This window comes from Microcaecilia unicolor, chromosome 2 (assembly GCF_901765095.1).
Source record: "Microcaecilia unicolor chromosome 2, aMicUni1.1, whole genome shotgun sequence".
NCBI lineage: Eukaryota > Metazoa > Chordata > Amphibia > Gymnophiona > Siphonopidae > Microcaecilia > Microcaecilia unicolor.
In genome coordinates, this window is record NC_044032.1 from 1,935,355 (window position 1) to 1,959,287 (window position 23,933).

The 23,933-nt window shown below is 46.6% G+C and overlaps 2 protein-coding genes across 2 annotated transcripts in view; one reads left to right on the forward strand and one right to left on the reverse strand.

The window, feature by feature from the left end:
* The window catches only part of LOC115462749 (deleted in malignant brain tumors 1 protein-like), a 56,896-nt gene extending 41,317 nt beyond the window's left edge, over positions 1–15,579 (forward strand). The window contains exons 6-10 of the mRNA XM_030192731.1: positions 444–770; positions 3,854–4,249; positions 5,955–6,269; positions 11,005–11,125; positions 15,382–15,579. Of these exons, the coding sequence (XP_030048591.1) occupies positions 444–770; positions 3,854–4,249; positions 5,955–6,269; positions 11,005–11,125; positions 15,382–15,400 (1,178 nt within the window). The 3' untranslated portion in view covers positions 15,401–15,579. The remainder of the gene's footprint in view (positions 1–443; positions 771–3,853; positions 4,250–5,954; positions 6,270–11,004; positions 11,126–15,381) is intronic.
* Positions 15,580–21,836: 6,257 nt separating this feature from the next.
* Positions 21,837–23,933, reverse strand: part of LOC115461765 (scavenger receptor cysteine-rich type 1 protein M130-like) — a 114,596-nt gene continuing 112,499 nt past the window's right edge. Inside the window, exon 10 of the mRNA XM_030191810.1 lies at positions 21,837–22,080. The gene's annotated coding sequence lies outside the window, so the exon portion shown is untranslated. The remainder of the gene's footprint in view (positions 22,081–23,933) is intronic.

Below are 23,933 nucleotides of genomic sequence, written 5' to 3' on the forward strand. Positions count from 1 at the left end.
CTTGTGGCTGATGGTAGTTTTCAATTGATTCTGGTTAGAATTGGAATAATGGGGAACGTTTCTTTTCTGAATAGAACATAACCCTCTCCCCCTGTTTTCAAAGCCGCGCTAGCAGTTGCTGGTGTGGTAATGCTGAGACAGCCCAATGTTCACTTTGAATGGGCAGTGTTGGCGTTGCCATGCGGCCTTTGAAAATGGGGGGGATACAGTTATAATCAATGAAGTTTTCTTCAGCTAGCTGGACTCTTCTTTGTGGGGAGTCCCAGGGCTCCCCTGTGTCACCATTATTATCCAGTGTATTTCTTCATTCTTTGGGTTATGTCATGCTGTACAAGTGATAGTCCTTGTTGGCACTTTTTTCTTAATTACTATAAAGTAATTAAAAGAAAGAGAAATGTTTAAGGAGCCTGTGCCTCATACTTCACTTCCCTTTTATCTCCCAGGTATCACCAACGTGCGTCTAGTGAACGGAAGCAGTCACTGCGGTGGACGGCTGGAGGTTTATTACGACAGCGAATGGGGCACAGTGTGCAATGAAGACTGGGATGTCCGAGATGCTGCTGTGGTGTGTAAGCAGTTGGGATGTGGATCTGCCGTTGAAGACACACAACAAAATCCTTTTGGCCCTGGCTCTGGTCCAGTGTGGTTGAAGAGAGTGTTTTGCAGTGGGTCGGAGTCGCATCTCTCTCAGTGTGGGTCCTGGATGTCACAACAGTTTGCCTGCAGTCACATATATGATATTGGAGTCACCTGCTTAAGCGCAGATGCTGGTGTGTATTACTGATCTACTTTCACACGTGTAGATCGGAACGAAAAGGAAAGCGTTCTATTTGCTTGATATCAAGGCAATCTTCAAAAGTCCAAGAGGAGGAGGAGTTACCTAATGGTTAGTGCAGCGGACTAAGATCCTGGGAAACTGGGTTCAATTCCCACTGTGGCTCCTTGTGATCCTGGGAAAGTCACTTAGGGGTCCTTTTACCAAGCTGCAGGAAAAAGGGCCCTGTGCTGGTGGTGACGGCAAGTGGGGGTCGCAGTGGGTAAAAAAAACCCCATCACACATGGCCATGCAGTAAGAGAACGCTTACCGCATGGCCGTTCGATGGGAAGCCCTTACCCCCCCCCCCACCCACCCCCCCTACCCACGGAAATGGCATGCGCTTGGGGTGGGACTAGCGCCACGGCCGCGTTGGGCCAGCGGCAGTCCCAAAAGAACAAACTGTAAGCCCACATTGGACTTAGCGCCGCTCTGTAAAAGGGCCCCTTACCCCTCCGTTGTCCCAGGTACAAAAAAAATGCTTAGATTTTGAGCCCTGTATGGTCATATAATGTGTAAAGCACTGTGTATGTCTAGTAGTGCTATAGAAAGGATTAGTAAAAGTAAAAAGTCGTTTACATGAGTAGATGTACAGTTAGCCAGACATATTGACTGAAAATTGCCCATCCTTTCCCTGTGTAAAGTATGCACTGAATTGTAACCCAGGCAACAGCATGTGTCAAATTGGAACTAACGCCCGGCTAAGTCAATAGGTGGCAGTAAGGTCTCAGGTCAAAAATTGATAAGCGACTACTCCGGCACAGACCATTTTTGGCTCGCTTTAGTAAAAGGGCCCCAAAGTTTCTTAAACTTTCCACTCCTGGATATCAGCTTTACTCTTCTTCTATGTTGTACCGTAAGAGTGGCAAGGGTTAAAAACAGGTATCCTTATCCTTGATCCTTTTGCAAGGTATGGATAGGGAGTATCAATTCACATAACAGTTGTTATTTCAACCTTATTGTCATGGAGTCAGGAGTAGTGAGCCCTTGGACCACTGCCGGCGACCGGCAGCAGCAGACGAACCACCCAAACAGGGATTGAGGCTGAAAACAGACAGGCCTGATAAAAGTAGGACTGGAACAACAGGACTGAAGCTGTAGGCAGGCAGGGCTGGAACAAGCAGTGGAGGAACTAAAGCTGGACAGGGAAACAGGGAGAAAGCAGTCCACAGCAGCCACAGTCGATCTCTGAAAGCCTTTAGAGCGTTCCAGATCTCTCGCAATTCCAGGAGATTGATCTGAAGATCCTTTTCCTGAAAGGACCAAGCTCCTTGAGTGTGAAGCCCATCGACATGAGCCCCCCACCCCAGGAGGGATGCATCCATCATCAGCACTTTTTGTTGCTGAGGAATTTGGAACGGACGTCCCAAGGTCAAATTGGTCCAAATCGTCCACTACTGCAGAGAATTCTGGAAGTCGGTGGACAGTTGGATCACATCCTCTAGAGCTCCCGTAGCTTGGCACCACTGGGAGACTAGGGTCCATTGAGCTGAACTCATGTGCAGACATGCCATAGGAGTTACGTGAACTGTGGAGGCCATGTGCCCCAGGAGTCTCAACATCTGCCGAGCCGTGATCGTGTTGAGATGCTCGTATTAAGGACACTAGGGACAGGAGGTTGTCCGCCCTTCCCTCGGGAAGATAAACACGAGCTGTCTTTGTGTTCAACAGAGCTCCAATGAATTCCAATTCCTGAACTGGGGTGAGATGGGAATAATTGATCACAAACCCCAGTAGCTCTAGCACCTGAATAGTCATTTGCATGCTAAGTGCCTGTCTTCGAGGTGCTCTTCATGGACGTCAGACCAAAGGGTAGTACACAGTACTGAAAGTGCTGTGTTCCCAGCCGAAATCGAAGATACTTCCTGTGAGCTGGAAGCATCGTGTGTAAGCATCCTTTAAGTCCAGAAAATAAATGCAAAAATAAAGCGAAACTCAGTCGCAAAGAGTAGTTCTCTTCCTGGGCCTGACGGAGCACGGAGAAAAAAGAACTGAGGTAGCACGCTCACGCGGCGGGTGGGAAGTCGCTTGCGCATGTGTGGTGAGCGCGATTTGCGCGCCAGAACTCTCTGGCAAAACCTTTTGTTTATTTTGCTTGCAAAATTTCCGATTCCTGGGCCGCCGTGGATGTCAACCCACATGTGAGAATAAGCAGCCTGCTTGTCCTTGGAGAACACATAGTACAGGCAGTGATAAGAAGAGTAAATAGCCAAAAGAAGCACCAGGAGCCTTCACAATCGGGACACAGATCCTTTAATCGTATAACTTGAACATCAGTCTCTCCTTTGTAACCCAACACGGGCCTTGTTTCAGTGCACAGTGCCTACGTCAGGGGCCAATTGGGTTAGAACAGCTAAGAAGCTTGCTGTACAACAACGGAACTATCACCAACAATGGAACTCTGTCCTATGATCACCAGATCGATCTCACGTTTTCTACAGTGAGATCGATTTGGTGATCATAGGACAGAGTTCCATTGTTGTACACCAAGCTTCTTAGCTGTTATAACCTAATTGACCCCTGACGCACTAGGACCCCCAGAGTCTCTGGGTCAGTCTGCCCCTGTTTTATGCCAATTTTTATAAGTCCGGAAGGTTTTTACTAGCTTGATATTTCTGCTTTGGTTATATAACAGTATATAAGAATTTGTATCAAACAATTTTAATTTATTGTAATTTATCTCATGTGGAAATTGCCCCCTTTGAGTCCCAAACACTATTAGGGCCAGTTCCAGAGTGTCACTTCCATGATGGCACAAGGTAATCACATATTAGTGCTACACTTCCCGTGGCCTCTGTAGTAGAGCACGTCTTATGGTGACCTTGAATAGTCAAAGAGGAGCAACTCTTATGGTTTCATCTAATGGTCCATCAAAAAGCAGAATTTATAATAACCGTAAAAGTAGCAGCTCCCCATATCCCGATGAGAGCTGAATGGGAAGAAGAGAGGCCACAGCAGTGGAGAAAACCATGTAGTATGGTAAAAATGTCTGCATGCAGTGTATGTTTGTTCATTAAACCCTTGGTCTTTTCTCTGTAGCTATCTCCAATGTGCGTTTGGTGAACGGAAAGAAGCGGTGTGATGGGAAATTGGAGATTTATTCCAATAACATATGGGGGAGAGCTCATTCTGACCTACATGATCATGCACTGTGGGACCTGCCAGATGCCATTGTCGTGTGCAAACATCTGGGATGTGGACCTGTTCGAGAAGTGACACCAAAACAAGAAGCATACGAAGGGAAGACTTATGGGAACATGAGAGGCTTTGAACTTTTTGGTGATTATGCTCCTAGGGAAGAAGAACATTTGAATGTGAAGTATTTACCTCGGAGTATGTTCTGCAGCGGCACAGAGTCCTCTGTCTCACAGTGTGCAAGCAAGAAGATGACCCTTCAGCCTTATCAGCACATCTATATTGAGTGCTCAGATTCAGGTACCAGAGTCACAAGTATTCTGTTCATTCAGAAATGCAACATGGGAGTAGAAAATGACCTTCATAACAGTGGCGTAGCCAAGGGTGGGCCTGGTGGGCCCAGGCCCACCTACTTTGGGCTCAGGCCCACCCAGTAGCAGCACACCTATGAAGTGTCTGGCAGGGTTTCCCAAGCCCCACCAGCTGAAGATTCCTGTTCTTCCTGCATACCAGCCTTCCCTCTGATGTGGAAACAGGAAGTTGCATCAGAGAGAAGGCTGTGGAGCCAACATGAGCAGTGTGTATTATTTGCTGCTTGCTGCCAGTGAAAATCTGCTATTTAAAAGGTATGGGGGGGAGGGGGGATGTTTCAGAGACCATATGGCATGCAGGCGAGAGAGGGAGAGACCAAATCACTTGTGGGACAGGGCGGAGTTCTGCCCACCCATCTTGGGCCCAGGCCCACCCAAAATTGGGTGTCTGGCTACGCCCCCGCTTCATAACAAAATTTATTATTTCTGATTGCGATAATTCATGTGGTCATGATGTAGCTGCCCCAGAAGCTGCAATGAGGGACTGGAAAAAAACAGCAAGAGAAGGGAGGGAGGAAATCTTATGACAGAGACATTAGTAGGGGAATCAAAGGCGAGAGACAGCCCTGCTGAAGAGAGAAAGAGAAAGAGAGAGAGACCACTGCTGGAGATGGAATAAAAAGGGAAGGAGAACCCTTAATGTCATTTTGTGTTTTATGGTTAAGGAACTTTCTCAACTCAAATTTGAAACAGCCACTGAGCAGCTATGAAAACAGATCACTTCTAGCTGGTTATCTTTAGCTGAATTTCCAGCCAAACATCACCACCTTCATTTTCAGCTGAAAATTTCCCTATATCAAATTAACGACATCTAAGTTGTGAGGCTAATCTCAGCCAGCTAGCACTAAAAACCAGTGCTAATCAAAGAAATTATTTTCCACTTTTACCAAAAATCCCCTAACTCCGAAGTACAGATGTAGGTTCAATGGTCACCTCCATCTCCCATTCTGATGCAAAATAAAGAGGCTAAGAGATTCCTCCTCCTTCTATCCCCCTGATTAAGAAATATAATGGCAGAGAGGACCCACTTCCCCCCTCTTGCCATCCTATTGAGAAAAATATATAGTGGGTTGAAAATTCAAACTCCCCCCCATGAGCCTCAGTCCCACCCTAATCCCCCCTCCCCTACTAAGCTGAGCTGGGAGTAGGATACAGGCTTTCCCCCTCTTACCATCCTATTGAGAAAAATATATAGTGGGTTGAAAGGTCAAACCCTCCCATGAGCCTCATTCCCACCTGAATTCCCCCCCCCCCCCCCCCCCCCCGAGCTGAGCTGGGAGTAGGATACAGGCTTAAGCAGAGTTAGAAAGTTTAAATAAAGTTGCACATGAGGACTCACCATTCCTCCCCAATGGTCTACAAACCCTAAAGCCAGCTCCTAGCACGCCAATGTTTGGTATGCTGCCCACTGATTATTGGGGAGGAATATGTTTAGCGTGCATTTGCATGCTAGTTGTGGTCAGAGCCTGTGAGTTCATGTTTCATGTGCTCAGGGGCTCTACATGACTAATACACCAAATGATTTGAACCAAAGAATTGTTGCATTTCCTAACCCATCTACCAGAATTGTGAGGTGCTACAGGAATACATTTTGAACAGTGGAATCTCTTTTTGCCTTGTCTTGTTTTTCGTAGGTGTTTCTGGTGTGAGGCTGGTGGATGGAGATAGTTCCTGTTCTGGGAGAGTAGAGGTTAATTACAGTAATGCCTGGGGCACCGTCTGTGACTATAGATGGGACATTGAGGATGCCACAGTAGTGTGTAGAGAGCTCGGTTGCGGGTCTGCAGTGGAGGCACCACGAGGGGCTCGTTTCAAGGCTGGTTCTGGTCCGGTTTGGCTGAAGGCTGTTTTCTGCAGTGGAAATGAAGCTAAGTTTTCTCAGTGTGGATCTGAGATGTCTGATCGCTATCCATGTGACCACAGCCGGGATGCTGGAGTCATCTGCTCAGGTAAGGACGCTTTCATTTCTGCAGAAAACAAAAAAAATTGGAAGACCCACCATTGAACCAGCAATCTTTTAAACAGAGACCTCCATGGTTAGCAAATAGCTGCCAACTGGATAAGCTTCTTTGAAAACCAGCCCCATGTAACTGGATGGACCGAGCATAGAAATGAAGAACAGTGGGAAGAGGAGAGCACGTGTCCTGTCCTCTTACCTGGTCCACGTTAGAGATTAACTCCTTACTTACCTCCCAGTGCTAAAGCCCTTGGCCTGCAGCTGGCATTGGGTTCTATTCCCTCTCTACCTGTATGGATTTGCCTAGTTTCAGGTTGCAGGAACATATGCGGTTGATGGTATTTTAGTCACTTAACATGCGTAAGTGGCCTCTCATAAAATATCGAGCAGGGGAAAAGTACATGACATGATCTGATGGCACATACATCACCTGTGGACATGCACAGGGGCAGAGTTTGGGCAAAGCATGGGCGGAGCATGCAAGGATCATGTAAATTATGCGCATTCAGGCTAACACTTATTTATTTTTAAAAGAAAGGATTAAATTAGGTGCATTAAACTGTACCTTTAGAAGGTGCCCTGTGGTAGAATTACCCTCCGCTTGCATGTCTGTGTGTTTGAGTATCTGTACATGTCTGTGTATATGTGTACTCGCAGAGGGGCCAATACAGAAAACAGCACATTACAGCCACTGTACAGCACGCAAATAACTACCACGTTAAAACTGTGGCAGTAATCTGTAGCTTACTATATAAAAAGTAGGTATATGTAATAGAATGTGGAAATGTAGGGACCATAGGTAATTTTCAACGACCAAGATCGACAATTTTTAGGCTTTCTTAAATTGCTGCCATTTTTAATGTCAAAAATACACAACACTTTAATTGTCCTTGATAGTATCTACCAAACAATCGCACATCAAAAAAAATGCCAATTATCTTATTTATAATAATGCAGATGAAATAAGGTACTTAACTTAACTTGAAGCATACAGCACATGGCGTAGCTGCTTCATTGATTTAAATGTCAAGTCTTCAAAATCAATAAAGGCAATGATTATCAGTGCTGTATAGCATTAAAATGTTTCTCAACATTAGGCTGAGGGTGAATATCTGCTCCAGCTCTAGTCGTGGTCCCCTTCCATCTGACCGCCTCCTGAGATTGTTGCTCTCCCATTCCCTGATGGAATCAGCTCCAGCACCAGCCAGCCTCCCTCCCACCCCCAACTGGAACGATTGCCCTCCCTCTTCTTTCCTATTTAAGTCTATTTCCCCCTCACCCACCCCACCACCCCACCCAAACCCCTTTCCAAGCCCCGCCCCCAAAGACCCCAGTACCGTGAAGGAGGCAGGAGCAATGCCCACTTGCTCCTACCGTCACGCTGTCATCTCCAAAATGGTGGTCCCTGCCCCACTCAGTGCATCTTGGGATTCACTGGGCGGGGCCAGTCTGCCAGATCTAAATACTATTCTCCAAGGGCACACGTCATTAGCATAGTGTCAGACTTGTGAGTTCTTATACCAAGTAGAGCGCTGCTGAGCCCGGTACTCGGGCCAGGTTGTGCTTGGTGGCTGTACAACCCTAGGTTTCACCAGCGCTGACCGCCGTTCCCCAGAGGTTGAGCCCCTAGGTGCGGGCAGCCTGCAGGACTTACAGGACGGAGATGGAAGCAGGGTGATGAATGTATCGGCCAGGCAGGCAGCAGGTCAAGACAGTAATCCAGGTACAAGTGACAGTCAGTAGGCAGGCGGCAGGCAGAGAGGTAATCCAGGTACAGGCAAAGTCAGCAATGAGGGACCTGTAGATAAGAAACAGACTACAGAGTTATAAACACCTACCAAAGTGGAAGCCAAAGCATGGAGTCCAGGGAGAGCTCAGCTGATAAAGTGCTGGCCTCTGACATCAGCAGGGAGAAGGAGCACAGCCATAGGACAAGAGCAGGGGAAGTAGGAACCGGAAGACCAATAGGAGAGAAGCAAGGGAAGCCAGGCAGAGGAAGAGCAGACCCAGGTAGGTGGAAGCAAAGCAATCAAGGAGCCTGGAAGCCAGGCAGAGATAGAGAGCAGAAACAGGTGCATGGAAGCAAAGCAATCAAGCAGCCTGCAACCACCGCTCTCTGAACAAACCCAGAGAATAACTACACACACATGGCTCAGGCAGTGCCAGTCAAGTGTGCTTGTCGATGGGACCCCACGCAACCCAAGGACGCCGCTTGCGTTGAGGTAGGGGACATGACACATTGCACATAAATGTAAGGGGTGTTCTTATAGGAAGATCATGAGAGAGAAATGGGTGGGGCTTCCAATTATGCATTCCATTTAAAAAGGAGATAGAGCAGCTTTTAAACTAGAAACTGGGGGAAGGCCAACAGTCGCTCAAAAGCGCATGGTTCGGGATAAGGTATCTTTCAAAGATATCACCAAAACAGGGAAGATAGGGTATCCTGATAGTGAGGTTGCAAAAGAAACCATAGTAGATCAGGTGTCCTTAAATAAACATAAAAATCAGACAAAAGATTGCAAATTAATACTGTTAAGTACTAAGCATGATGTAAATAGGAACAACAAACATAGTTTGAAATGTCTATATGTGAATGCCAGGAGCCTAAGAAATAAGATGGGAGAGTTAGAATATATTGCACTAAATGAAAAATTAGATATAATAGGCATCTCTGAAACCTGGTGGAAGGAGGATAACCAGTGGGACACTGTCATACCGGGGTACTAATTATATCGTAGTGATAGGGTGGATTGAATTGGTGGAGGGGTAGCATTGTATATTAATGAGAGCCTTGAATCAAATAGATTGAAAATTCTGCAGGAAACAAAACACTTCTTGGACTCATTGTGGATTGAAATTCCATGTATAAAGGGAAAAGGATAATGATAGGAGTGTACTACCGTCCAGGGTGCATAAAGAGAGGCATGTCCAGCAGGAAAAAGGAGGTGATGGTGCCGTTGTATAAGTCTCTGGTGAGGCCTCATTTGGAGTACTGCGTGCAGTTCTGGAGACCGCACCTAAGGAAAGATATAAACAGGATGGAGTCGGTCCAGAGGGCGGCTACGAAATTAGTAAGCAGTCTTGAATGCAAAATTATATGGACAGGCTTATGAACCTCAACATGTATATGCCGGGAGAGAGGAGACATGATAGAGACGTTTAAATATCTCAAGGGCATTTATGTACAGGAAGAGAGCCTTTTTCAAATGAAGGAGAGCTCTGGAATGAGAGAGCATACGACAAAGGGGAATAGGCTTAGGAGTATTATTTCACAGAAAGGGTGGTGAAGGCGTGGAATGGCCTCCCAGTGGAGGTGGTGGAGTGGAGGACTGTTCCAGAATTTAAAAAGGCATGGGATAAGCATGTGGGATCGCTTAGGAACAGGAAGAATTAAGGGTTACAGAGGATGGGCAGACTGGATGGGTCATATGGCCTTTATCTGCCGTCATGTTTCTATGTTTCTATTATATCTTCCCTAGATATTTCTAGGTTCATTTTGATATCGTTATCTGCATTGAACTCGGAACGGTATTGGTATTGATATTGGTATGTTTTTAAAAGTCTTGCATCATTAAAATCAACTACAGTATATTCTCGATTATCTGACGTAAACGGGACCTAACCATTGTTGGATAAGTGAAAAGCCGGATAATATGGAAAACAGTGGTAGACCTCTATCATATCTCCCCCTCAGCCGTCTTTTCTCCAAGCTGAAAAGCCCCAGCCGCTTTAGCCTTTCCTCGTAGGGAAATCGCTCCATCTCCTTAATCATTTTCGTCGCCCTTCCTTGTACCTTTTCTAATTCCACTATATCTTTTTAGAGATGCGGTGACCAGAATTGAACACAATATTCGAGGTGCGGTCGTACCATGGGCCGATACAAAAGCATTATAATGTCCTCACATTTGTCTACACATACCCAGATTAAATGCAGGTGCCAACAGATGTCCTGGTATTAAATATCTGGGCATAATTTTAAATAAATTCCGACTGCCACCGGCTGAGTATTACCCCCTGTATTTGGTTTGTATCATTCTGGAATTATACAGTTTACATTTAGGTAATAAATGGAAATAAAATAAAACACAGAAAAGAAAATAAGAGATACCTTTTTTATTGGACTATCTTAATACATTTTTTTTTAATTAGCTTTCGAAGGTAACTCTTCTTCAGATCAGAAATAAGCAAATGTTGATAAATAAGTGTATATATAATTGAAACATCAAAGCATTCCAATGACAGATTCACAGGAAGAGGGCGGGGTGGGTTAGGTGAGAAACATGGGAGCGGGGTGGATGAGAGACAGTTTACAGTTGACATTTTAACCTGTGTTTCATTACTTTTGCTATTGTATAATTGTATGTATGTGATTTGTTCAAGTAAACATGGATTGGGGGTATATTTCAAATTTAATTTCTATAATTTCTTTACTTGTTTTGAAAAACTAAATGTGTCTGTGTATTTTTAAACATATTAATCCATTTAAAATCTAATGAAAATCATCATCAAAGTGGTGGTAAATAAATAAATGGACTACTGGGTCACTTTTCCATCAGAAAGGGAAAAATAAAAAAAGGAAAACAAAGAATAAGACCAGTAGGGGGTGGGGCATAAGCCAGAATAAAGGAAACTGCCATTATGAGGAATGTAGTTGGTTCCTTGGACTAAAGCAGTCTCTGACACAGCCTGAGAGGAGGTTTTTAGTGACAAAATCCCAATGTTTACAGGACAAGAGCATTTCTGGACTTCCGTGGTTCTCCGTTTCTTTATCTACACCTTCGTGTTTGCATCAATCCACCTGGGCTTCTTCCTCTATGGATACCTGGAAGATAAAAACAAAAAAGCAAGGTGAGTGAGCTCTGCTTATTCACAGAACATTTCACGACAGAAGCAGGATTTATCCTTTATCTGAGGGACTAAGAACTTTAAAAATACCAACCAGTATTCAGCTAGCAACAATCAGCATTTTTAAAATGCTGCCAGCCATGGGCTGAATTCAGCCTAGATATTCAATGCTGGACCATGCAAGACATGTTTTGGCTGTCAGAGCTTGCACAGGTCCTGGCTGATTATCAACCAGGGTCTGGAGTAGAGGAGTGGCCTAGTGGTTAGGGTGGTGGACTTTGGTCCTGAGGAACTGAGTTTGATTCCCACTTCAGGCACAGGCAGCTCCTTGTGACTCTGGGCAAGTCACTTAACCCTCCATTGTCCCATTTAAGCTGCATTGAGCCTGCCATGAGTGGGAAAGCGCGGGGTACAAATGTAACAAAAAAAAAAAAAAAGACACTTAGTTATGTGGATATTCAGCCAGGACCTACATAAGGTGATCCATTTTCCCCCTCTCCTAATTCTGATCCTCCTCCCCCCTATCATCTCCAAACCCTTTTCAACAACCCAACACCTCTACCCCCTCAATATGACATGATGCCCATCTTACCCCCCAACAAGGTCTGACCCCCTACCAACCCCCCTCCCCCAACATATCCAACCCTCTCCCACACCTATTAACATTGCATGATCCTCATCTGCACCTCCCCAAGAGTGGTCCTGCTTTCTGACCCCCCTCTCAGAAAATGCCCTCACCAGACCCACCCCTAAGAGTAGCCCCCATCCCATGTTCAAGCAGGCAACCCCCCCTCCCAAGCCTACTTGGACATCCCTTTTGGGCTAGTTGGTCTTTGGGGCACGAGCCAACCCCATTTGCCCTGCCTCTGGCAAAATGACCACTACAACTGTTGGCTAGGGGTCAGCGTCTATGAGTAGTATCATGAGACTACTTCTAGAGGTCACAGGGGCCATTTATCATCCACAGCCACCAGCGTCAGGCGTGAGTGGGGTTTGCTCCAGTCCTGAAAACCCACTAGCTCAACAGGGATGTCCAGATAGGCCCCGGGGGTTTGCTTGGATGTGGGATGGGGACTACTTGTCGGGTTGGGCCTCGAGAGACCTTTTCAGGAGGGTTTGGGAAAGAGATCCTTTCTAGGTGAGGGGGGTAGGCTCAGGTCATAGTAACATAGTAACATAGTAGATGACGGCAGATAAAGACCTGCATGGTCCATCCAGTCTGCCCATGACAAACTCATATGTGTATACCTTACCTTGAATTTGTACCTGTCCTTTTCAGGGCACAGACCATATAAGTCTGCCCAGCAGTATTTCCCACCTCCCAACCACCAGTCCCGCCTCCCATCACCGGCTCTGGTACAGACCGTACAAGTCTGCCCTCCCCTATCCTCGCCTCCCAATCACCACCCCCTCTTCCCCCCACCTGCTCCGCCACCCAATTTCAGCTAAGCTTCTGAGGATCCATTCCTTCTGCACAGGTCATGTTCAGAGGGATGGTTTGTCATATTGGGTGCAATGGGGAAGGATTTGGACCTTGCTGGGGGCACCATAGGGAGATCAGGTCATATTCGGGGAGGGAGGTCAAGCATGTTGGGGGAGGGTTGGTAGGGGGTCAGTCCTTGTTGGGGAGATGGGAGGGAGGGGGACACAGCTTCAATCATCAGGCTGCTTCTGGCAGATATTTATTTATTTATAAGACTTCTTATATGGTGAATAACATAATAAAAGTACATGAATAAAACACAAAATCAAAATTTAGTGCAACAGTTACACAATTAGGAAGGTATAGTTAGAACTGCTTTTTTTCTGCATTTCCATGTGCCCACTTAGCTCTGTGAGCATCAGCGCTGAAAAGTACTACTAATCATTTCTATAGGGCTACAAGACATACGCAGTACACATTATATGCAGATCAATTCTCTGTCCCTAGAGGGCTCACAATCTAAGTTTTTGAACTTGAGACAATGGAGGGTTAAGTGCAGGGGCGTAGCCAGACACCCAATTTTGGGTGGGCCCAGGCCCAAGATGGGTGGGCAGAAGAACTCCACCTTGTCCCACAAGTGATTTGGTCTCTCCCTCTCTCACCTGCATACCATATGGTTCTCAAACATACCCCCTCCCCTGCATACTTTTTAAATCGCAGATTTTCACAAAACTCTGGCTGTGAATATACACTGCTCATGTTGGCCCCACAGCCTTCCCTCTGATGCAACTTCCTGTTTCCGCATAGAAGGGAATACATCAGAGGAAAGGCTGGGGGGCTAGTGCGAGTACTATGTATCAGTTGCTGCTCGCTGCAGGTGAAGATCTGCTATTTAAAAAGTATTCAGGAAGGATAGTTGTTGGGAATTTTTGGCTGGTGGGGCTTGGGGATCCCTGCCAGCCACATCATAGGTGTGCTGCTACTGGGTGGGCCTGAGGCCAAAGTGGGTGGGCCCAGGCCCACCTGGGCCCACCCTTGGCTACGCCACTGGTTAAGTGACTTGCCAAGGACACAAGGAGCTGCAGTGGGAATCAAACCCAGGTTGCCAGGATCAAAACTCTACTACTACTACTACTATTTAGCATTTCTATAGCGCTACAAGGCGTACGCAGCGCTGCACAAACATAGAAGAAAGACAGTCCCTGCTCAAAGAGCTATGTAATAAAAGTGAGCCAAGTATAGGACAATCAAGCCATTGTGACATCACTGATGAGGTTGGCTCTTATTGGTGGCCTGAGGCATTATGACATCATAATATTAGCTCTGGTTACAAGAGACTACTACTACTACTATTTATCATTTCTATAGCGCTACAAGGCATATGCAGCGCTGCACAAACATAGAAGAAAGACAGTCCCTGCTCAAAGAGCTTACAATCTAATAGACAAAAAAATAAATAAAGTAAGCAAATCAAATCAATTAATGTGGACGGGAAGGAAGAGAGGAGGGTAGGTGGAGGCGAGTGGTTACAAGTGGTTACGAGCCACTGCATTAACCATTAGGCCACTCCTCCACTCTACTGCCGGCTCCTCCCGGACTCCAGTCACATAACATCTGTCTCCTTCCCTCTTTCACGTTGGCTACTATTTAGTGGCACTGTACAGTTAGGCACGATGTAAGCTGGCAATATATCTGGTGTATTCAGCCCCAATATCCAAATAGTGTCCAGCTCTGAATATCCAGATAAGTGGTTAGTCCTAGGGCTATCCGGACACAGCAATATTCAACCTACTATCCAGATAGTTAACCAAATAAAGTTAGGATGCCTTATTGCCGACTAACTTTATCTGAAGAGTTATCTGGTTAGTGAACTGAGCATCATAAATAACCGGAAAACTCCGGGAATCACCCTGACTGCACCCACAAACCACCCCAAAAGCACCCTGATATTCCACTTCGTGTGTGTTATTCTGCACTGAAAACTATTTTCATGAGAGGCATGGCCAAGGGTAGAGAGTGGGTGTGCCTGCGCTAAACATTACCGTGCACTACCCAATCGGCATGGGAGTAGCACAGTAGCCTTTACTGCCCCCTAAATAGGAGGTACTAAAGGCTCCCTCAGTAATGGCCAGATGCTAATGGGGAAATTAGCGCATGTCCATTATTAAAAAAAACCCCAAAACATGATCATTTCACTGGCTTGGAGCAGGGGCATAGCCAGACTTCAGCGGGAGGGGGTCCAGAGCCCGAGATGAGGGGCACATTTTAACCCCCCCCCCCCCGGTGCCGCTGACCCCCCCCCCCCCCGCCATTGCTGATCCCCCCGCGCTGCCGCCACTGCCACCACCAAGAACTTTAACCCCCCCCCGCTGACGACCCTCTCAACCCCCCCTCCCGCCGCCAACCCTCCCCCGCCGTTGCCTACCTTTGCTGGCGGGGGACCCCAACCCCCGCCAGCTGAGGTCCTTTTCTTCTGGCGCAAGGCTTCGTTCTGTTTCTGTGGGTCTGACGTCCTGCACATACAGACTCACAGAAACAGAACGAAGCCTTGCGCTGGAAGAAGAGGGCCTCGGCTGGCGGGGGTTGGGGTCCCCCGCCAGCAAAGGTAGGCGATGGCGAGTTCGTGGTGAGAGGGGGGTCGATAGGGTTGTCGTCAGGGGGTCCAGGGCCAAATCTATGGGGGTAGCATGGGCACTTTTAGTGTGCCTTAATAAAAGGACCCCCTAGTGCAGTCTAAATTGATTTAATGCGCATTACCCTACAAATTAACGTTTACAACTTTATGTATTTATTTATTTAAAATATTTCTCTCTTTTTTTTTTTATTTTGTTTTCAGTCGTCAATACAGAGTATAAAATACAATCAACATAGTACACGAACAAGAGACAAGGAATGCCCTCAGCACTCAACTTGGAACAACGAATAACTCTGCAGTGACTTTTTATGAAAAGAAAGAACCCCCCCCCCCCCCCAAACTCCTAGACATACACTTCCACCCATACCAAAAACCTTATCAAACAACCTCCAGCTCCTCTCAGACATGCATCCACACATCACTCATTCAAAAAAAAAAACAAAAAAAAACCTCTCCCCCCCCCCCCTTCCTCACGATCCTACATCTCTCGACGGATCACAGCGTAACATACATTATATAATTTTCAAAGAAGACATACACACACATGCAGTAAAAGATTCTTGACTAAGACCACTGTGAAAGGAAAAAGGAAAAGCCTTCAAATGTTTATGGAACTGAAGAAGTGAAGTCCTACCTCTTAAATTAAAGAGCAACAAATTCCATTGCCTCACATCCTGAATGTAAAAAATAACCGAACGGTACTCAGTTAGCCTAATATGATAAAAGGAAGGAATATCAAGCAAATGTTTGTCTGAAGACTGCAATGCACAAGCAGGCTGATAGAACGTCAAAGAACTAGCCACAGAAACTGGCACATCCTTGCTTAAAGCCTTAAAAATTACCAATAAGGTTTTAACCTGATGGATGGGTAACCGGTGCAACTTCTTATGTACTGGCGTAATACGAGCCAAGCAAGTGGTATCGGTGAGCAAACGAGCAGCAGCATTTTGTAAAGGACGGATCCTACCTAGAGGTAACCCAAGATACAATGCGTTACAGTAATCAAACAAGGATCACACGCTGTAGTACAGACCGAATGTTAGTGGGTCACAACAGCCGCTTCAACCGCCTAATCAGACATAATTTGAAAAAGACTTTCTGAACAGATGCACGGTATTTAGATTGTAAGCTCTTTGAGCAGGGACTGTCTTTTCATGTATGGTGTACAGCGCTGCGTATGCCTTGTAGCGCTATAGAAATGATAAGTAGTAGTAGTAGTAGTAATGTGTTTCTACATGGAATGTTGCTAGTGGAGGAGTAGCCTAGTGGTTAGTGCAGTGGAACATGGAATGTTGCTACTATTTGAGATTCTGGAATGTTGCTATTACTTGAGATTCTACATGGAATGTTGCTACTATGGGAGATTCTGTTGCTACTATTTGAGATTCTACAATGGAATGTTGCTACTATTGAGTTTCTGTTGCTACTATTGAGATTCTACATGGAATGTTGCTATTCCACTAGCAACATTCCATATTTAGATTGTGAGCTCTTTGAGCAGGGACTGTCTTTTCATGTATGGTGTACAGCGCTGCGTATGCCTTATAGCACTATAGAATTGATAAGTAGTAACTAGAATCCAACCAAACCCCAAGTTGATTCTTGCATGCCAAACCATTGTTTTCCCTTTTCACATTCCTAATATTTAGTCCTAATGTAAAATTTCTGAGCCCCTCCAATGTGTGAATACTTGAAGATATTCCTCCTGTCATTTCCGGTTGGGTGAAGCAGGTGTTTCTTGGCCACTGGCATCCAGCATTACTCAGTCATTTCAAATATAAGATACCCAATCGCAATGTTCTAATCACATCTTTATTGTTCAACAAAAGTAACCTATGGATCATTTTTGGTCGTAGGACAAGAGCACAGAAGAAGACAAAGAAGGGAACTCGGCAAGGTTGAATCTTCTGTGTAGAGGCTGAGATTTAATTTTCAGTCAAGGTTAATAATGATTCTGGAATTCGTTGCCGGAGAACGTGGTGAAGGCGGTTAGCTTGGCAGAGTTTAAAAAGGGTTTGGACAGTTTCCTAAAGGACAAGTCCATAGACTGCTACTAAATGGACTTGGGAAAAATCCACAATTTCGGGAATAACATGTATAGAATGTTTGTACATTTGGGAAGCTGCCAGGTGCCCTTGACCTGGATTGGCTGCTGTCGGGGACAGGATGCTGGGCTTCATGGGCCTTTGGTCTTTTCCCAGTATGGCATTACTTATGTACTTATGAAAGCAATTTTGAACAGCCCTGGTAAATTCTGCCAGTATAATGTACTAAGGACTTTATTGATAATCTCTACTATAATAAAAAGCACCTCCAACGTTCTGAAGCTGATTCTGTGGCTTCACTGAAGTGAAGGGTTTGTAAGGTTTGTCAGATTCGTAAGTCTATCACCATCTGTCTCTGTCCCGCCCTCGCGTCCAAACGTGATGACGTCGCGGGCGGAATGGTACGACAGCAGCACAAAGCAAGTTGCAAGTGCGCTGCGTGAGAAGGAACAGAAATCATCAGTGACTAATAGGAAAGGAGCAGGGGAAGGAGACAAAAGAGAAGAGACATCAGATTCGCCAGTAGAAGGGAGAGGGGAGGAGCCGCGATGCAGGGAGCAGCGAATCAACACAAAATGGGGCGGACCAAGCCAGAATCGACGACGGCGGCGGGGGAGGGTTGGCGGTGGGAAGGGTGGCTCGAGAGGGTCGCAGCAGGGGGGGGTCCAGGGGTCAGGAACTCCGAAGGGGTAGTCTGGAAATTGGAGGGAGGGGGTCTGCAAATCAGAGGGAGGAAGGCAGGGAGGTGGGGTCTGGAACTCGAAGAGAGAGGGAGGGGGCTCTGCAAATCAGAGGGAGGGAGGCAGGGAGGTGGGGTCTGGAACTCAGAGAGCGGGAGGGAGGAGTCTGGAACTCGGAGGGGGGTCTGGAATTTGGATGGAGGGAGAGGGGGTCTGGAACTGGGGGGAAATGGCAGTCTGGAACTGGGGAGGAGGAGGGGGGTCACACACTGATGCAGAATCCCAGTTCCTCCCCTCCCCCCAATCTCACACACACACACACACACACACACACACACACACACTGATGCAGGACATGGACACTCACTCTCTGTGTTACACACTCAATCACTGACACCCCCCCCAGCAATGCTGACCCCCTCCCCCCTCACTTTCACACAGACACTCATTCAACATCACCTCACCCCTCAAAAAAAAACAGCAAAGAAACTGAAAACAGCCCTCTTACAAACAGCCCACCCCCCACAACAATGCTGACCAACCTCCAAGCAGCCTGCCGCCCACTCCCACTAAAGCAGCATCAACCCTGAAAGAATACAAGTGCATCAATCAATATGGATTAACATTAATGGGAGAAGGTGATTACCTTGCTAGCGCCCGTTTCATTTCAATGAGAAACGGGCTTTTTTTTTTTACTAGTTTTTAATATGGTGTAGTTTCTCTTTGCAAATTGTCAACGAAAATGATGGATACAAAGTACCTTTGGATTTTGCACCTGCTTTTTATATAAGAAAACATTCAATAGAAAATGAAATACTGAAATAGTATGGCAGCTGACTTTTGTCCTTGAACTCCTTCTAGAATGCCGATAGAACCTGAATATAATCGCAACCAATAAGTATCTATTGTTTGTATTTTGTGATTTATGATGTAAACCTAGTGACATGTAACTCATGACCTAATGATTTTGCCAATAAAACAGGAGACCTAAGGGAGTTGAGACAGTTCTGGGTGCACTCGCCGTCATTATGTGGGACCCCCAGGCTCTCTCCCAAAGGCCTTTGATATACAGTATATATTTTTTCTTAGTGGTGTGTGTGTGTGTGTGTGGATTTCTTTCCTTCTGCCTCCTAGACATAAGAATAAAGAGCTGGGTATGTAACCTGCTTTGGTAGGGTCTTAGGCAACCTTATAATTGTGTTTCAAAATTGTCTTTAGCATTTTTAACTCTCTGATATTTAAACACTGTGTCCAGAGTGTTTGGTTCATATGACAACTCTGGCATGTAAATCTGGATTGGCCGCTGTCATGGGCAGGATGCTGGGCTCGATGGACCCTTGGTCTTTTCCCAGTGTGGCATTACTTATGTATTTCTGAAATATTCAGTGCCAGCTAATGCCAGGATATCGGTACTGAATGTCCAGAAATAGAATGGCTGCAGGAGTGATCCGGGTACCACCAGTGTTCAGCTCTGGTACCAGGATAGTTATTCAGGTATTAGCACTGAGTATTGGTGTTACCCAAATCACTTCTACTCTGCCCCTAGAGTAAACCCGGCACTACCTGAAGAGTACCTGAAGCTGTCAGAGATGATTTTCAACACATTATGAGCCAGATTCTTTAAATGGCTTACTGTGGGGTGCGCTGAGGTGTCCCATGGTAATTTCGGGACTGGCATAACCATGGGTGGGCCAGGGCCCACCCAATTTGGACTCAGACACACTCAGAATTGTGGCACTCTTGCTGTGCCTGGTTGGGATCCCCAAACCCTACCGACGAGGATTTCCTCCTCATCGGGCATTCAGTGCTCTTCCGAATGCTGAAGCTGACGCCGACATTGGCTCCTCTGCACAAGATCATTTTTCGCACATGCACAAGCACCGAGCATGCGTGGTCTTCCAGTGTAAGTCAGCACGAGGTAAGTGCTTCTGGCTGCTGTTTGGAACAGCGCTAGTTGCCCGAAGAAGAGGAAATCTTTAGCTGGCAGGGTTTTAGGATTTCCTCCAGCTCAGATATTTGATATTTTGGGTGGGGGAAAGGGGCAAAGAGTGAAGAGGGGAAGGGGGGGGGGAATGAATTCTGTGCTCACCAACATTGGCCTCAGGCCCACCCAAAATCGGTTGTCTGGCTACGCCTCTGAATTTTGGGATGTATGTACACTACCCCCGGGCTAAAAAACACCGTTTAGTTTTTAGCCCTGGGATCAGAGAGTGGTTGTGTTCTGTGCTAACTGGTTGGCAGTGGCATACCTAGGGTAGTTGACACCCGTGGCTGGTCATTTTTTAACAGCCCCCTCCAAAATCCAGTACTAGGTATATCGAGAATACAAAACACTCAGGACCTATAGAGCAATTCTACCATACCATAAGCAGTCATTTCTACGAATCACACAAAGAAAAGGAAAACACCTTAAAACACTACAGTGAGCACTAGAACATCAATTCACCTATTGTAAAACAAAACCAGACAGAATAGTACAGATCGTCGATCCTGCACAGTCAATGTCAACCGAAAGCCATGTCTTTTTCACAAACACAGATACACCCTAATCCACTATAGAATAAGTAATCATAAACTTTCTATTTAGACAAAAATTAAACTGAACCCCCGATGCCAGACTCTGCATACAATGCAACACCACAGAAACAGAAAATGTCCCCTAGTACTGTGCAAAATATAAAGACAGCAGATGTAAATTTGAAAAAAAAAACCTAACAAGTACCAATCACCACTTTACAAATTAACAAATAGAAATAAAACAAACATAGAAAATAAAATAATACCATTGTATTGGATACATTTGCAGTATTCTATCCTGACCTGAGGAAGGGGGTTTTGTTCTCCAAAAGTTAGTCAACATGTATTAAAATTAGTCCAATAAAAAGATTACCTTGTTTCCATGTTCTATTTATAAACATTTATTAACACAGCTACAATACTACTTTATCCTAATGCAAAAAAAAAGAAAAATATATATTTTACTTACAGTTTGTTGTCTCTGGTTTCGGCTGTCCTCATCTTCTTTTCACTGTCTTCCTTCCATCCAGCCTCTGTCTTCTCTCTCTCCCTGCCATCCAGTGTCTGCCCTCCCTCTCCTGCCCCTTCCATCCACTGTCTGCACTCTCTCTCTCCCTTCTATCTAGCGTCTGCCCTCTATCTCTGCCCCTTCCATCCACCATCTGCCCCTGTCTGTCCTCTCTCCCCCCCCCTTCCATCCACTGTCTGCCCTCCGTCTCGCTCCCCCTTCCAGCCAGGATGTAACATAGATGGGCATAATCGAACGGCGCCAGCCATCAAGCCCAGCATCCAGTTTCCAACAGTGGCCAATCCAGGTCACAAATACCTGGCAAGATCCCAAAAAAGTGCAAAACATTTTATACTGCTTATCCCAGAAATAGTGGATTTTCCCCAAGTCCATTTAATAACGATCTATGGACTTTTCCTTTAGGAAGCCGTCCAAACCTTTTTTAAACCCCACTAAGCTAATCGCCTTTACCACATTCTCTGGCAACGAATTCCAGATTTTAATTACACGTTGAGTGAAGAAAAATGTTCTCCGATTCATATTAAATTTACTACTTTGTAGCTTCATCGCATGCCCCCTAGTCCTAGTACTTTTGGAAAGAGTAAACAAACGATTCACGTCCACCCGTTCCACTCCACTCCTTATTTTATAGACCTCTACCATATCTTCCCGGCACTTCTTAAGGATTATATGATACAAGGAGTGATTCAAGAAAGTGTGAGGAATAGTCTTGCGTAGCCTCTACAATCTATAATTATTTGCAGATCTATAAACAAGTGCTATGCCAAAAGCTTAGATTTCTAATGCTCAGGACTGAGATATTTTTATTTTTAGGTTCCTACCAGCATCAATAATGAAGCTGCACAACTGATTATCATGTGAAAGCATTCAATGTTTAATAACAATAGCAAATGTGGCGATGCACGCACAATAAGACATAAGAAAAGTGTTCCAGAGTTTAATTGCTTCGGCAAGATATGCTGAGAGTCGCTGCAAGGCCTTACATTAACACAAACCAACCCTAGAATTCTTCCAGTCATGGCGTAAGTTGATGCAGCTTGCTGATGAGGTTCTAGAAATTCCGGCATTAGTAGCCAACCGCAGAAAAGATTCTCCTGCTTCACTTGAAGTCTTCCTCTTGCTTCAAAACCTTAATTACAAACAGGTAATAATTTTAGGCATTGCACCAGAGCATGAACTAGCAGGATCAGCAGACTGCCATAAGTTCATAAGTATTGCCACACTGGGACAGACCAAAGGTCCATCAAGCCCAGCATCCTGTTTCCAACAGTGGCCAATCCAGGTCACAAATACCTGGCAAGATCCTGAAAACGTTCAGTACATTTTATGCTGCTTAGCCCAGAAATAAGCATTTTTCCTTTAAGAAGCTGTCCAAACCTTTTTAAAACTCTGCTAAGCAGTGGCGTAGCAAGGGCGGGGCGGTGGGGGCGGTCCGCCCCGGGTGTCAGCGGGTGGGGGGTGCTCCGCTCCCGCTGCTCCCACCCTGTCCTCTTTTTAAAAAAAAAATCGAAGCGCCGGAGTGGCAGGCAGCGCCTCCCGTCTGCCCTGCTTCTAAAAACCTCTTCAACGTCGTCGTCGGGCCATCCCACATTCAGTCCCGCCCACCTCTAAGGTAACTTCCTATTACCGCGAGGGCGGGTGGGACTGAATGAGGGAAGGCCCGACGACGACGTTGAAGAGGTTTTTAGTAGCAGGGCAGACGGGAGGCGCTGCCTGCCACTTCGGCGCTTCGATTTTTTTTTTAAAAAGAGGACAGGGTGGGAGCAGGCGAACGGAGGTGCTGGCTGGTAGATGGGTCGGGTCGGGTCGGATCGGAGGGGGGACTCAGATTGGGGAGGGGTGGGGGAGCTCAAAGGGGATTGGGGAGGGGTGGGGGTGCTCAAAGGGGATTGGGGAGGGGTGGGGGAGCTCAGAGGGGAGAAGGGGATTGGGGAGGAGTGGGGGTGCTCAAAGGAGATTGGGGAGGGGTGGGGGAGATCAGAGGGGAGAAGGAGATTGGGGAGCTCAGAGGGGAGAAGGGGATTGGGAAGGGGTGGGGGAGCTCAGAGGGGTGCTCAGAGGGGAGAAGGGGATTGGGGAGGGGTGGGGGTGCTCAGAGGGGTGCTCAGAGGGGAGAAGGGGATTGAGGAGGGTGGGGGAGCTCAGATGGGTACTCAGAGGGGGGAGGGGAGTGCTCAGATGGGAGAATGGGTCTGAAGCTGGAACTGGGGTCTGACAAGGGGGCAGGAGGGAAAATGGGTCCATGCCTGGGGCAGGTGGGAGAACGGGTCTAGGGCTGAAAAGGGGCGATGCAAGGCATGTGGTGGATGAAGGGGGCTGGAACGAGGAGCTGAAAAGGAGGGTAGTTGGGATAAGGGGGCTAGTACTGGAACTGGGGACTGAAAAGGGGCAGGGGCTGAAACTGTGGGGACTAGGGGCTTTAAAGGGGACAGGGAGAACTGGCTGGGGCTGAAGCTTGGGACTGGCGAGAGAAAAGGGCTGGGGTTGAAACTAGGGGCTGAAAAGGGGACAGGGAGAAGTGGCTGGGGGCTGAAGCTTGGGACTGATGGGAGAAAAGGGCTGGGACTGGTGGGATAGAGGGGCTGGAACTAGGGGCAGGTGGAATAAGGAGGCTGGAACTGGGGGCTGAAAAGAGGGGGCAGAGAGAGAGGGGACAGACCCTGGATGGAAGGGGGGAGTGTAAGGGAGGGCAGACCTTGGATGGATGGGAGAGGGAGGGCAGACGGATTGAAGGGGCAGAGAGAAAGGGCAGATGGTGGGTGGAAGGGGGAGAGAGAAAGAGGGCAGACTGGGGCAAATGGTGGATGGAAGGGGCAGAGATAGAGGGCAGATGTGGATGGAAGGAAGAGAGAGAGAGGGCAGACAGTGGATGGAAGGGACATTAGAGAGGGCAGACAATGGATGGCAGAGAGAGAGAGCGAAGACAGATGCTGGATGGAAGGAAGACAGTGAAAAGAAGATGAGGAAAGCAGAAACCAGAGA